Source organism: Pollachius pollachius (genome assembly GCF_949987615.1).
Source record: "Pollachius pollachius genome assembly, chromosome: 7".
NCBI classification, from domain to species: Eukaryota; Metazoa; Chordata; class Actinopteri; order Gadiformes; family Gadidae; genus Pollachius; species Pollachius pollachius.
In genome coordinates, this window is record NC_136940.1 from 20409442 (window position 1) to 20424197 (window position 14756).

Sequence of the window (14756 nt, forward strand, 5' to 3'; positions counted from 1 at the left end):
TTCGATACAGCAAAAGAAAACCTTTATCGCGTATACGCACTTTGATGAAAGCGTGCACTTCAAATCGCCATGTTCTTACTCATCAGCCCATAGGCCTTCTTTACGCGTTGCTATTTGATTGACTTCTGCTAATTGTTTTCCGTGCAGGTGAACGACCTGTGCTGGCATGTGCGCTGCCTCTCCTGCAGCGTTTGCCAGACCTCGCTCGGCAGCCACGCCAGTTGTTACATTAAAGAGAAAGAAGTGTTCTGTAAACTGGATTATTTTAGGTAGGTAGTCACGCCGAGTCGTGACAAGCCGTGAAAACCGTTGATGTGTCTAGGATCAGTAGGGCTTGCACGAGGCGTGTGACACTGATCAGCATCATTGATGTGTTTGCAGAACGTGGAAGGATATAGGCTTTATTGTGATTATTAGGCACTTATGTGTATAATAATAATAATGATAATAATTATAAAATAATAATAGTATTAATTCTACTACTAATAATAATTATATTTATAATAATAAGTATATTAATCATGATGCTTATTTTTATGTGTATTATAATTATTAGACTATTATTGTTCGCTTTTCTTATTGATCTATTTAGTATTATTGTTGTTGGGCGGGCGGTAGTTGTGGCAGAATACTTATTATATTATAAGTACTGATGTTTCTTATCCAATATTTTGCATATGGTCAGGCTTATAATGACAGCATTGGCTACTTTTAATGCTTTCCAATATTAAGGCCACCCTTTATATATATATATATATTTATATATATATATATATATATATATATATATATATATATATATGTATATATTTTAAAAAAATACCCTTGTTGCTTAACACAAGATAAACAGACACGAATTTCCCAATTTTCTAAGATTGCTAATGATCCTCCATACAGAAGATATGGGACGTGGTGCGCCTGCTGCGGCCGCAACATCCACTCCACCGACTGGGTGCGCCGGGCGAAGGGCAACGTGTACCACCTGGCCTGCTTCGCCTGCTTCTCCTGCAAGCGGCAGCTGTCCACCGGGGAAGAGTTCGCCCTGGTGGAGGAGAAGGTGCTGTGTCGCGTGCACTACGACTGCATGCTGGACAACATCAAGCGGGCCGCGGAGAAGGGTGAGCGCGTGGTCCCCGGCAGCAGGCCGAGGCAGAGTGGGGCCTTTACGCAATGAGCAAAACTGCGCCTAATGCAAATTAAAATATTTTTATTTTTATTTAAGGACATTGACAAAGGGACATTTTATTCGGGTATTTAGACAGTATAGCAATGTTGCTGAACGCAGCGGCTATAGGCTGAATTAGGGAACAACTTTGAATTGAATCAATAACATTTTGAACGTCCCTTTAATGAGTAAATTATTTCATAACCGTATAAAATACCTGGATTAAGTCCGGCGAGTTCCAGACATTTTATTGTTTTTAAGTAGATTGAATGCGCAAGATTCAGTTAGCCTATTTATTCAAATAAAATAACAAACTCATACATACATATGCTAAATATAGTTCTGATCAAATGACTATCCTTTCAGGGAACAGCGTTAACATGGAGGGCGCTATGCCCACGGAGCAGGAGCTAAACCAGCCCAAGCCGTCCAAGCGTGCCCGGACCAGCTTCACTGCGGACCAGCTCCAGGTATACCGCTCTGTCTGGCTCTATTCCCTCTAGCTCGTAATGTCCGTTATTGGATTCTCCTTCATTTGATGGATAGCTCTTTATTCATATTTAAAAAAAAATGCAGGGTCTTATATATTCATGAGGAAGCTATAGGTCAACTACTCGTTGAACAAAAAATAATATTATTATTCATACAATTATTGATACACATAATATATATATATATATATAAATATAAAGGATAATGTTTTGACATTATAAATGAGGAGTTTAGGAGATGATCAGGAAGAAGCAGGGAGGTGTGATGCATTCGCTCAGGGCTGTCTATTCAGGTAGACAGGGGTGAACATACAGGCAGACTGTGAACATCGGATTGCAGCAAGTCTCTTTGGAGCGACACTACGTCAGGAGCTAGAAAGCCTTGTAATCCAAATGACGCTGAACACCTCTCTGTCCGTCCCTGCAGGTGATGCAGGCGCAGTTTGCCCAGGACAACAACCCAGACGCTCAGACGCTTCAGAAGCTGGCCGAACAGACGGGCCTCAGCAGGAGAGTCATACAGGTGAGCTCCTCTCCATCAGTCTGCTGTATAAGAGCTGGTCTCAGGTCTGTTAGAGAGTCACACAGGTGAGCCCTCTCCTCTCCATCAGTCTGCTGTGTAAGAGCTGGTCTCAGGTCTGTTAGAGAGTCACACAGGTGAGCCTTCCCCTCTCAGGTATGATCTGTTGGCATCATGGCAATCATCTGCGTGTTGGAGGTCAGAAGCTCGGTAAATTGAACTGACAATTTCTTACAGTTCATTGTGTTTCGTCTCACCTTCACTATTGGAAAATCAAAAATTGGCGCTTGGTAAATATTGCATGAGGGTAAACAGGTTTTCTTTGTTCCAAATTCAACCAAATCAACCAAACAAAATCAATCTTCAAGTGATTGAATTAACCCAGGCTTGAATAAATTAGAATCTCTTCATTTCCTTAAAAAAATTGAAAATGAAGAAAAAATAAACATTATGTTAAATGCATTTGATTAATCAACAAACAAATCACCACAGTCAGTTCTTTGCAAAGGGTGAGCCTAATAGGGTGAACAAACCTCTAAGCTCTTAAAAGGCCACAGCACTGTGCTGACATTGGGGACCTTTCAAGGTCACCGGGAACATAATCAGTAATCAGGACTCAAACGCAGCGATGAAGGAGAATTAGGTGGAGGTCGTTTGCCTACGTCTCTCTGTCACACTGTCTCTCTGTCCCTCTTTCTCTCTGTCTCTGTCTCTGTCACTGTCACTGTCTCTCTTTCTCTGTCTCTCTGTCTCTGTCTCTGTCACTGTCACTGTCTCTCTTTCTCTGTCTCTCTGTCTCTGTCTCTGTCTCTCTGTCTCTGTCTCTGTCTCTCTGTCTCTGTCACTGTCTCTCTTTCTCTGTCTCTGTCTCTCTGTCTCTGTCACTGTCTCTCTTTCTCTCTGTCTCTCTGTCTCTGTCTCTCTGTTACTGTCTCTCTTTCTCTGTCTCTCTGTCTCTGGCTCTCTGTCTCTGTCACTGTCTCTCTGTCTCTGTCTCTCTGTCTCTGTCTCTCTGTCACTGTCTCTCTGTCACTGTCTCTCTTTCTCTGTCTCTCTGTCTCTGGCTCTCTGTCTCTGTTACTGTCTCTCTGTCTCTGTTTCTCTCTTTCGCTGTCACTGTCCCTCTGTCTCTCTGTCTCTGTCTCTCTCTTTCTCTGTCACTGTCCCTCTGTCTCTCTGTCTCTCTGTCATTCAGTCAGTCAGTCTCCTTGTCTCTCTTTGCCTTTTCTCTGTCTTGCCATTCTATCTGTCTGTCTGTATGTCTGTCTGTCTCTCTGTCTGTCCTTGTATTTAACCTATCCGTCTATTGGTCTGTCTTTATGTCATTCTGTCCGTCTGTCTGTCTGTCTAGCTCTCCGTCCGTCTGTCAGCCTGTCCATCCGCGTATTTGTCTGTCCCTCCCTCCGCCCGGTCGGCGCACTCCTCACCGCAGCGCTTCTCGTCCCCCCAGGTGTGGTTCCAGAACTGCCGGGCACGACACAAGAAGCACGTGAGCCCCACCCACACGTCCAGCACCCCCATGACCTCCATGACCTCCATGACCTCCATGAACTCCATGGGCTCCATGGGCTCCATGGGCCACCTCTCCCAGCCCACGGTGACCCCTGAGGAGCTCCAGTTCTCAGGCTACGGGGGCCCCGAGGGATCCATGCTCTCTGCCCTGCACTCGTTCATAGACGGTAAGCAGACGGTATTCATCATAATAATGATATGAATATAATGATTATTATTATTATTATATTATTCTCGTTATTATGACATATTTAATGTTATATTTTTTATATTATAATAATTATGAATACATTATTAATAAGAATATATATTACATGTTAATACATTAACATGTAACATGCTAATTTTAATTATTATAATATTATTATTGATCACAAATATAATCAGATGTATATTATATATGTGTTGATGTATATGTATATTAGGTAATGGATCAACATACATAGCTCAATACAAGGAAACAACAGGCAGCAGCAAATCAAATAAAACATTTTGTTATGTATCAAGAACCAAGTTTAAAACAATGTAGCCGTAATTTAAAATGACATACTGTTGGTGTTTAATAGTTAGTGTAAGGAATTAAGGACTCAGTGAAGTGGTTCGTAATGCTAAGGGGCTGTCCAGTGAATTCACCAGAAAGAACACTGGAAAACACACAGGAATACACTGGAAAGAACTGGTCCGATTGACTTATGGTTCCTTTTTCCTAGTGGGCCACCTGTTTCTCCCAGAGGGAGCAAAGTCTCTTTTTGTGAGCAGATCCTCACAGTAGCATTTATGCCAGTCTTGTCCTTTACAAACAACCCTTTAAACCAACAAATAAACTAGGAAATTGCAATACTTACAAAACACAAAATGATCTGATGTAAAAATGATGTATCAAGGACACGAAAAGTGTTAAGCCACTGCGTGAAGTGAGTTCGTTGTTTTCCACGCTTGACGACTGACTCTGTGTTTACATCGAATTTGAGTTAAGAATTAAACACTGTTCCTGGATACTAATATTGTCGACAATATGAACGTTCTTGCCATGTTTAACTCTGGCTTCTGATTTGTGTGTGCAGGGTGTTTAGTAGTGAGAGTAGAACCCATAGACATACTGTAGATGAAATGCTGAATGGCATTGTGATACACTGCTCTTGTTTTCCACAGTGCACCCCCCTTCCTCCATGTTGTTCCAACCACTGCTGCCATCCCATAATATGTCCTCGCTGCCAGTTTCCCATGCCTGAAGAGCTTGGGCATGCAAACACACAAAGACACTCACGTGCATTTGTGCACACATGCATGCACGCACAAACTCACGCACAGACAAATGCACGGACGCACACACAAACACCAAACACATGCATGCATGCAAACATTTGCACTTATACACACACACACACACACACACACACACACACACACACACACACACACACACACACACACTAGCACATACACACACATGCATACAAGCACAAAGACATTCTCAGTATTGAAAGGATTCTCAAGGTTGAGGAAAAAAATGTTGTTCAATAACAAAGACTTGAAAAACATTAGAGCACATTTCTAAATATTTTCTTCTCTGAGATTGTTGTTGTTTTATTTATATATTTATTTATTTTCGAAATCTTCAATTAGATTTTTGTCGATGGCTTTCACTTACAATCCTTAAAGTACTTTGTTGAAATGATCTCTATGTACCTCATAGGGCTCGGACATCATAGAGAAACTTGCCTGTATGTGTAAATGTATTGCAAACTGTTTGACAGTTATATTTCAAATGAATGCCGCCAAACCTCACCTGCCATTTTGCGAGTCAACTCATCATGAAGATGAAATTGTAATATTATTTGTTTGTATAATGTTCTGTAAATCAGTTTTTTAATATTGATGGTTCATTTATTTATTGTTTGTATTTGAGGTGGCCATTTTGGAAATAAATGTCTACATACAATTATTCTTGAACTAAATTCCGAACAAATCCTTGGGAAGCATCATGTAGCAAACCATCAAAGACCATTAAATCTATAATTATAAGAAGTGAATATTTTTTTCTGACAAACAAAACAATTCAACCATATACCATCTCGGATGTCTCAATAAGAATTATTATATTAGCATATTATTTGCACAAACAAGGAAACTGACTTGGTGAGGATGCAAAAACATAAAGTAACACAATATAATACAAATATTAAAGGTCCCGTGTATAAAATGTAGTAGTAATTAGCGACTTAATAATTGTTATGTTTTATGTTTTGATCATTCATCTCGACAGCAGTCTGCGTTACAATACGTTACAATTCCTTGCAAGTAATTGGACCTACGTGAACATAGGTCACCATAGATAACATCACGGTGTGCATATGTATTGCAACAGTTTTGTTTTGCATACCAACTTCTCCAAAAGCGTGAGAGCCTATTTATAGTTATCGAAAAGGGAAACAACCTCAAAAACGATCATCCCCCACATGGATGGATTAAAGGATGCCCACACACTTATCCTTATCCCCCTCACATGCACACGGCCACTGCACAATTTTACATTTTAAAAGTCCAACTCCTTTCTCCTTTTAAGTTCTCTAAATTTGATGATTTGGCGAAGGGGCCAACCATGCTCGTCTTCGCCTGGCTATATGAGAGGGTGAAGAGAGAGAGAGAGAGAACGAGGGGGTTACATCTCTCGGACACAGTGTGTGTTGGGCCCCTCTTTGCAAGCAGTTGATTGGGATGGCGACCTCCGTGGAAGACGACCTGCTCCCCATGTAGACTTAAAGAGCTTATTCTCAGGAAACAACCACAACTATTCCTATTTTCTTTGGAGTACCCACAAATTAAAACATACTTATGAACATTATATTTTATTTCCAAGTGCCAAGTTCCACTATAGGTGCAACTCAATTCTACACATTGCACCTTTGAAACAGATGAATTAAAACTAAATATGAATAACAATATTGAGTGTGTGACAGGGCCAGGCGGGGGGTAGTTGAAGTCCCCGAATCAATGAGAGGCAGTGGTCTCGATTGTGAGCCCAACTGCCATGGGGAAAAAACTGTTCAGGGGTTTTTTGGTCTTGATAGATCAACCTTTTACTGGATAGAATTCTTTGGAATTGGTTGTGACCGGGATGGCAAGGATCAGCAATGATCTGCTCTCCATGGTCCTGGAGGGGTACAGGTCCAGGTGAAACATCAGGATGCAGCAGAGGACCTTGACGGTTGAACGAAAAATCACTGCAGCCTTCCTATGTCTTTTGGCAGTGGTGGCAGGGAACCAAGCGGTGAGAGATAAGCAGAGTGGAACTGGACCGTCGGTTTCTGCGGCAGGTTGTATCTCCCAAGCTATAGCAGGAAGAACCTCCTCTGTTGGGCCTTGTTGATGCTTGGGGAGATGTCCCCCCCCCCACCTGAGGTCCTGTGGGATTGTTGTCCCCAGGAACCGGAATGACTCAACAGTGTTATCTAAGGGGTCACGCATGATGAGAGGACGGACAGATGTCGGGGCTGGGGTTCTCCTGAAGTCTCCATATTGTTCTGGCTGCACCAGGTTGCCAGGTGGTCAACCGCCTTCCAAAAGGAGAACTCAATCTGGTCCATTTCGATCTCAACCTTAATTGATAACATCCTGTTTTTTTTTTAAGATGGTTAAATGACACAAAGCCTTTACTGCACTTAAGCAGACAAAAGAACCAGGAAAATATGAAATTATTTCAAATTCTGCTTGTCAAAGTAGTGTCCACAAATGTTTTCTGTGCTCTTATATTTTGTCTAGCTACATATCTCAAAAACGATAAAGACGGTTGCAGCACATTCAAACCCAGCAGATGACTTGTATCTACTTGTTGACTGTGGTTGACCAAAATAATCCAATTCAGCACGTGGGAGGGAGGCCAAGTCACATCAAAATACCGTTTATCAAGATCAGAGCGGGAGATCTGAAGTAGGCCTACTGATGAAAACAAATCAAATCAACTTCTCACTCAACACGAAATATCAGTTTCAAGAACCCATTCGTAAATGTTTGAGGATCCCTATAAAAAACAGGATCATGTGACAAGTGTTTTATGTTTTATTTTCGCATGAAGTGAGCTTTGAAGGTGTTCCCCGCGATGGCGTGTTGGAGCCCGTTTCAGCCATGGGACTGCTTGTGTTACAGCAGTGGGACTGCTTGTGTTACAGCAGTGGGACTGTTAGCGCTCACGGGGGGTACACTGTGTGTGTGCTTGAGGCTGGCGTGATGTCATCAAAGACGCAGGGCCCAGTGAGGGCTGTTTTCTTTTGTTTGGGATGAGGGCAGCGGAGGAAAGAGACTCGGTAGGGACACAAAGGAGTCAAAACAGTAACTATGACAGCAAAGTTGACAGGTGAGTGAAGCTATTCTTTAAATTTTTTTTGCAGTTTTTGAAGGCTTGATTATGATTTGAACTTTCATTTTTATTATAAATGACTGCTTTCGTATCAACCCAAGGAGTTCTTTCAATATGTTAGCTTGAACAGACTGCAGTTCACTTACCAGTCAAAGGGTTCAGTATCGAGGAGGAAGATCGGATTATTATTATTAAGTCCCTATAAAGTAGGCTAATCCTACAGGCCTTCACGTGAACATTGTTAATATATATCTAAAGGTGACGTACAATGCACCCCAGGTCCTATTTATACCGCTTTGTGTAGTATTTCACTTTGCCTGAACTCGATTTCTGGAAATATCTGCTGTCTCCAATTCACTTTAGCTTCAACCAAAAGTATCAGATATTAGTTTCATTCCCATACGACAACAACTCAATCAATAAATTGTATAAAAATTGATTAAGTTGTATCTTAGTATCTGTGGCTACCACAGGCCTATAATAGGCCATTTGGATGGCCTACCATACCTACCTACCCAGCTACCTGCCAGCATGAGTGCACCTGCCCGTACCCTCATTGTCGTAACCATAGTCTCCCATAAGGGCCGTCAAACCGATGGCTAAAGCTAGCGAGCTAGTTGCTAGTTTTCGGAGAGTGGCTTTGGAGGGAGGCCTGAAGAGAGGGGAGCAATCTTTTCGGTTGGATAGGACTTTCAAAATCTAGCTAACTCTGGCTGTTATCTTCCAAGGTGCCTACCCTAGCTTTAAGTTATTATTTTGTAGCTGTATGATAGAATATACATTTGTATGATAAAGCCTTGTCCCCCTCATATAACAACCCAGTCTCACGGAAATACGTGACATTGTCACGTCATTTAATCTATTCGTGATCTGGGACACGTAATTTCCATTTTTTCGTGCCAGAAAGCACAAATTTCTAAGAATATGACAGCTGTTAGCCACCCTTTTCTACTTTCACCTTTGATTCTGAGAAATTGTGACAATTCTCGGATATATTTAATGCAGGTGCGCTGCTCTGTAGGCAAACCGCAACAGAAAAAAAGGAAGCTGTTTCATCTCTTCTTTTTAGAATGAGTTTGAAATTTGTGCTTTGTGGCACGAAAAAATTGAAATTACCTGTCCCAGATCACGAATGAATAGATTAAATGACGTGACGTGACGGTGTCACGTATTTCCGTGAGACTGGGTTGGATAAATATAGACAGTGAAGAATGAATCGGTAGCCTCTGAAAAGTGCAGCAATCTTTATAATAAAAAACTTTGATGATGTTTTCTGAATGCTACAATGTTGCAATGGAATAAAAACACAACAAGGACTTTATGAAGCAAGAAAGGGTTTTTTACATCACAATATTTTCATGAATCCAAATACCTTTCTAAACAGACCAACTCAGGGATATTTGATATGGTAATTGAAAAGATGATATAAAACTAAAACCTTTTACTCAACTATTTCCTATTTATAATTCATAATCCCCAAGGATCTGTATAAATTATTCTCCCACTATATTGATCTATTATATATATAATTTATATAAAAAAATATGAAAAGCGCATTCAACACTCTCATCTGTTAAATGTATAAATAACACGATAGTAACACACGCATAAATCCATTAAGTAAGTAAAGAGTAAAAGAGATGAATGTGATAATAAGCATACAGTTAAAGCCATACAAGAGAGGGAGATATAGATACATATAAACATTGGAATTATACATTCCAATGTACTGCATTAAGGACTGAAATATATATATTAGAAAAAACATGTAAGTTGGCTGTTGCATATTTCATACAGTCAATAGATGCATCGCAAAATAACGTCAACATACATAGAGCTGTACCCTGAGCTGTAGAGTGGCGAAGTCACGCCCCTTCCGGTAGAGCCCATTTAAATGACCATTTTTCATGCAAAGAAAACTAAAATCTTTTGCAAAGAAGTTTGATAATGTTAGGTTTTTTCCAAGGGGAGGATAAAAGCATCAAAAGAGGTGCAAACCATTATAAGTTGGGGCATGTGAGGAGTTTCAGTTATGCCGATGGGGAGATTGTCGGTCTTGTCCACGCCAGTCGCAGGGAGTGTGACGGCACATAAGAGTCATGTGGTCTTTCTCATTGTGTTTTCTCGGTCAATCTCTTGACATGAAATATTATCATTTAAATCCACAAAACAACATATGTGTAATCCGGGACATATAAAGACTGGGACCAGAAAATAATTACTTTCTCTCCATTGAAACCCATTCATATTTTTCGATCTCATAGGTCCTATGGGCTCTACCGGAAGGGGCGTGACTTCGCCACTCTATAGGCCTACAAACCTGAGCAAAATGTATTCTTCATATTTTCTCGCTACACCTTTGGATAATAGAAAAACAATAATACTGATCCCTTCATGAAGCTCCGCAATACATTGAAAACAACATTAAATATTATAGTACAATATATATACTTATTTTGATATAAAATATCTAAATTACAGTTAGATATTGTATATGGCAGCCTACTATTATGCGGTAATTCAACACTGTTATAACTATGAAGGTATTCCAAGCATGATGACTAAATTATATAGCGCTTAAAGGTAGCATGACATACCACCAGGTGTGAGTGTGATTAGCCTTACAGGCCGTTTTTAAATCTGCCCCTTATGGCATCACAAGTGGGCGTGTTCACCTAGATGTGTGCCAGATAGATGAGCAACGTTTGCTACAGTCCACTGGGTAGGCTGGTAGACTGATCTATCCAGCACACATCTAGGTGGACACGCCCACTTGTGATGTCCTAAGGTGCACATTTTCAAAAAGGTTTGTAAGGCTAACCACACCCACACCTGGTGGCATGTCATGGGACCTTTAAGAACAGAATTGTGATAAGTCTGAAAGGTTTATCGTTACATTTAGCACCACCTAGTGGTGAAAACTGGAAACCACATACGATGCAGTACATATAATCCAAAATTATACCAAAAAAAAAACTGTCAAACGTTGTACTTTGAAATCTATTCATCCCTCATAAGTTATAGCTATATCATCGGTGCCTGGTTTTCCCTGGCTTTGTTAGTTTGTCACTTCCAGTTTTGCCTTTGGCGATGTTGGGTTGTCTGCTGTTGCTCTTGTTGAAAAGGTTCTTCAAGGAGTTGCTCATGTAGAAGGGCCGGGCCGCAGAACCGTCGTTTGTTTCGAGGTCCACCACTAGAGAGCACCAGAGTTAAAGATAATACATTTAGTTAGATATCAAGTCCCTTTGATTCACTCTCTCATCTGCCCTTTAACTCTCAGTCTCTCTACACACAATATGAACAGACATATGAGTAATTCGATCAGAACAATCAGGAAAATAAACATTTTACCATTTTTATTTATTAAAAAAGATTATTCACATTTCATTGGATTTCATTGATACAAAATAATTATCCTATACAAAAAGAACGCTGATTGAGCCTCAAACAGATCTGAACCATTTGTTAGAAAATATTTTACCAAAGATGGCTTCAACATCCTTTTATAAACTTTATAACAAAGGTCCTAGGAGTCGGATCAAAGCCACAGAATAACAGGGATATTTCTTTCTTTTCAATCAACTATAGGCACATAAACTACATGGACTGCATTCAGATTTCACAAATGCTTCTACTCATTTCATACCTTTAGTAAAAGGGTAGAAAGCCTAGGAAGTCCAACCAACCCACAAAATATCCTTGTTTCCTCAGACAAGAGAAAGCATTACCGTGATACAAATCTCCTCCTTCATTCTTCGGATCAACCTTTACTTTGAATTGATTAAAGATAAGTTAAATAAGGTGGCCTTTCTGCGGAATTGCACGTCATCTTTTAATTGGAGTCCGTTTGCATTAGTGTATCAAACAGTAATAACAAACCAAGGGTCATCCACAAACACAGCCATTTAAAATATTCATGCTATTCACAAGACCCCATAATACTGTTCTCAGGCCACACGTCGTAGTGTCTACAAGACAGAGGTGTACGTAAATGCAAGCACCACAAGAGGGCGCCCATTCTTAATATAATTTCGGCCCGCCAACGCCAGTAACCAATGTTCGTGTGTGTTCGCCCGCGAGTGTCTGTAGTGTCTGTACTGTACATCGTCTGTTTGTGTTCGGGTCATGCTCTGCATACATTTCCTGTGAGCAGGGGTTGTGTCCTATCCTTAAGGCTAGGGGGCAGCAGAGCGCACAGGAGAGAGAGAGAGAGAGCCAGCTGCAGTCTGGACAGAAGGCAAGTTCGCAGAAGAAGAAGGAGAAGAAGAAGAAGAAGAAGAAGAAGATGAGTTGGTGCAAGATAAATGGAAGAGAGTAGAGATTTTTAAATGCCCAGGCATGCCCCTTCTCCGCAAAGAGGCCGAAAAAGATGCGTAGATGAGCTACGCTCGTGTTCAGCATGACCAAATCCAAGTCAGGTCAAACCAGGTCAAACCAGGTCAAACCGGACCAGCCCAGGTCCCAGCAGGGTCAGATGAGTCTACTTTAAATCCATACAGTACTTGAGCAAAATAAATGTCCATGGAACCTGCCCCCCCCTCCCCCTTCCTCCCTAGCCACACGGGTACACGGGGAGCGGCGGTCTTAGGAGCCGGTGCAGAGCTTGGCTGCCTGCTCCCCGTTGTGGAGGATCTTGTGCAGGCCGGGGGACATGAAGTAGGGCCTGGCCGACGAGCCGTCGTTCCTCTCCAAGTCTTCACCTGGGCCAGCGTACACAACATAACCACCACCACCACCAGCACCACCAGAGCCACCAGAGCCACCAGCACCCCGCCGCGGCCAGAGGACAGAAGCAGGAGAAGGAGGTGCCAAGCAGGAAAAGGAAAAGAGAAGAAACACGCAACAGCGTTAGAGGGATGCACCGATGGTAAGCCCAGGTAGGAGGACCAGAAGGTTAACAGAATGACAGCCAACCGCCCAGACCCTCCGCACAAGACGGTTCTCAATGGGTTTGTTATTTATTGAAAGAGAATTAAAGAAAGAGAGGAATCACAATACCGTTGCAGCGTATGTGGAAAACATAAAGGGGCATTGTGGAATCGGGTAAACAGTGTGTCATCATTGAAGACTTACAGAAGCAGAGGAACAGCGTGTCCACACACATGGCGTAGACGTTGAAGAAGCCATGGGCCACTAGGTATGAACCGAATATCACAGTCTGGGGAAAGAGAACGCTCAGAGTGGATATCTAACCCTATATATTCTCAATCACTGCGTTTTGTATTTGGTTAAATTCTAATAAGTACAATTCCATTTCTTACCAGCAGAGGGACCCAGTAATAATTAAGAGACGGCACCTCCTCTTGAATGACTGGTATTTTACGGGTAAAGAAGAAAAATGCCAGAACACCTAGGGGAAGGAAACATTTTAAGGCCCATGCAAAGAGTTTCATCAACACACCCCATCACTTTCCATCCCACACCAACAATAGGAAAAACACTTACCAACACTCCCTGAAATAAGCAGTTTGCCCAAGAAGAGCAGGAAGTCCGTCACCTTGTCCAGAACCGCCACCCTGCAGAGGACACCACCGAAGAAGAAGCCGAGTGGAGCCAGACGCCCAGAGGACAGAAGAAGAGTGCCGATCAAACAGACAGAAGGGACTCACAGATGGATGAAGACACACATGCACAGACACACACACACACACACACACACACACACACACACACACACACACACACACACACACACACACACACACACACACACACACACACACACACACACACACACACACACACACACACACACCAGGCGGTGGTGGGGGTGTATCTTAAAAATAAACACCAAATCGGTTCATCCTCTTTTAATTAGACATCTTTGGCGTAACTGTTGCTTGTAATTTGTTTTAAAGCATTTATAGCTAGGGACATTTGAAGGAGGGATTCTTGTCGGTTTATGTGTACAAAGGAAAAAGGAGTGGGGTTGGCAGGAGGGGGGCGAGGGGGCGGAGAAGGACGAAGCTGAGTGTTGACAGAGAACGCTGAAAGCGCCCAAATGAGAGGAAGAGTTTCCCGAAAATCAACATCATTTTTTGTGCTGTGATTCATGTCAGGTTGCTCTATAGGAGTCATTAATAAGAAATTAAGACCAGAAAAGTAGTATAATAGGAGATCTTTAATGGTAGTTCTGCGGTATAAAGTGGATCATGTGAAGGAAAGCACAAAATCAGTACCTCACAACGTTCCTCATCAACAGGAAGAGGGCGTCCTTGGCTGACGTGCAGAAGTTCTTCCCGTATATCGCTATCTATCACCGAGAGAAATATGAGCACCAAATTGAGATCACATTTACTTCCTTTGGAAAACGTGATATCATGGGGAGCCAGAATATCAGTGTGTTAGACCTGCACTGAGTCACTTTCAGCTGCAGCAATTCCCCGAACAAAAACCGCCACCAACCGTGATTGATTGAACTCTGGGATTAATTATATCGGTTTTGAACCAAAGTGATGGCTGTGGTGAAAAGGACTGCACACTGCAGGTTGAAATGTATTAATACTGATAATGTCCCTCTGTTACATTACCATGATGTATGCGTTCCTGTTCATAAACTTGATAAAGCGCTCCAGGCACCAAAGGCAGCATTTCAGGCAACAGAGCAGGAATCGGGTAAATGCATTATGGGAACCTAAGGTAAAAAAAACAACATCATCATCATCATCATTACCTTCTCATGCATCGTGCGTCAGGTCCAGAAATTCCACT

At 41.8% G+C, this 14756-nt stretch overlaps 2 protein-coding genes across 4 annotated transcripts in view; one reads left to right on the plus strand and one right to left on the minus strand.

Moving 5' to 3' along the window:
• Window positions 1-5597, plus strand: part of LOC307078706 (LIM/homeobox protein Lhx8) — a 6914-nt gene extending 1317 nt beyond the window's left edge. The window contains exons 3-8 of one of the 2 annotated variants that reach the window (XM_079740648.1): window positions 148-269; window positions 898-1118; window positions 1532-1635; window positions 2084-2179; window positions 3627-3855; window positions 4841-5597. In XM_079740648.1, the coding sequence (XP_079596774.1) occupies window positions 148-269; window positions 898-1118; window positions 1532-1635; window positions 2084-2179; window positions 3627-3855; window positions 4841-4920 (852 nt within the window). In that variant the 3' untranslated portion in view covers window positions 4921-5597. The remainder of the gene's footprint in view (window positions 1-147; window positions 270-897; window positions 1119-1531; window positions 1636-2083; window positions 2180-3626; window positions 3856-4840) is intronic. The other variant, XM_079740649.1, reaches the window with a different exon arrangement.
• A 3835-nt stretch (window positions 5598-9432) lies between these two features.
• slc44a5b (solute carrier family 44 member 5b) overlaps window positions 9433-14756 on the minus strand; it is a 34918-nt gene continuing 29594 nt past the window's right edge. For both annotated transcript variants that reach the window (XM_079739156.1, XM_079739155.1), the window contains 6 exons: window positions 14576-14679; window positions 14225-14298; window positions 13491-13561; window positions 13307-13395; window positions 13119-13203; window positions 9433-11238 (listed from right to left, as the gene is read on the minus strand). In XM_079739156.1, the coding sequence (XP_079595282.1) occupies window positions 11075-11238; window positions 13119-13203; window positions 13307-13395; window positions 13491-13561; window positions 14225-14298; window positions 14576-14679 (587 nt within the window). In that variant the 3' untranslated portion in view covers window positions 9433-11074. The remainder of the gene's footprint in view (window positions 11239-13118; window positions 13204-13306; window positions 13396-13490; window positions 13562-14224; window positions 14299-14575; window positions 14680-14756) is intronic.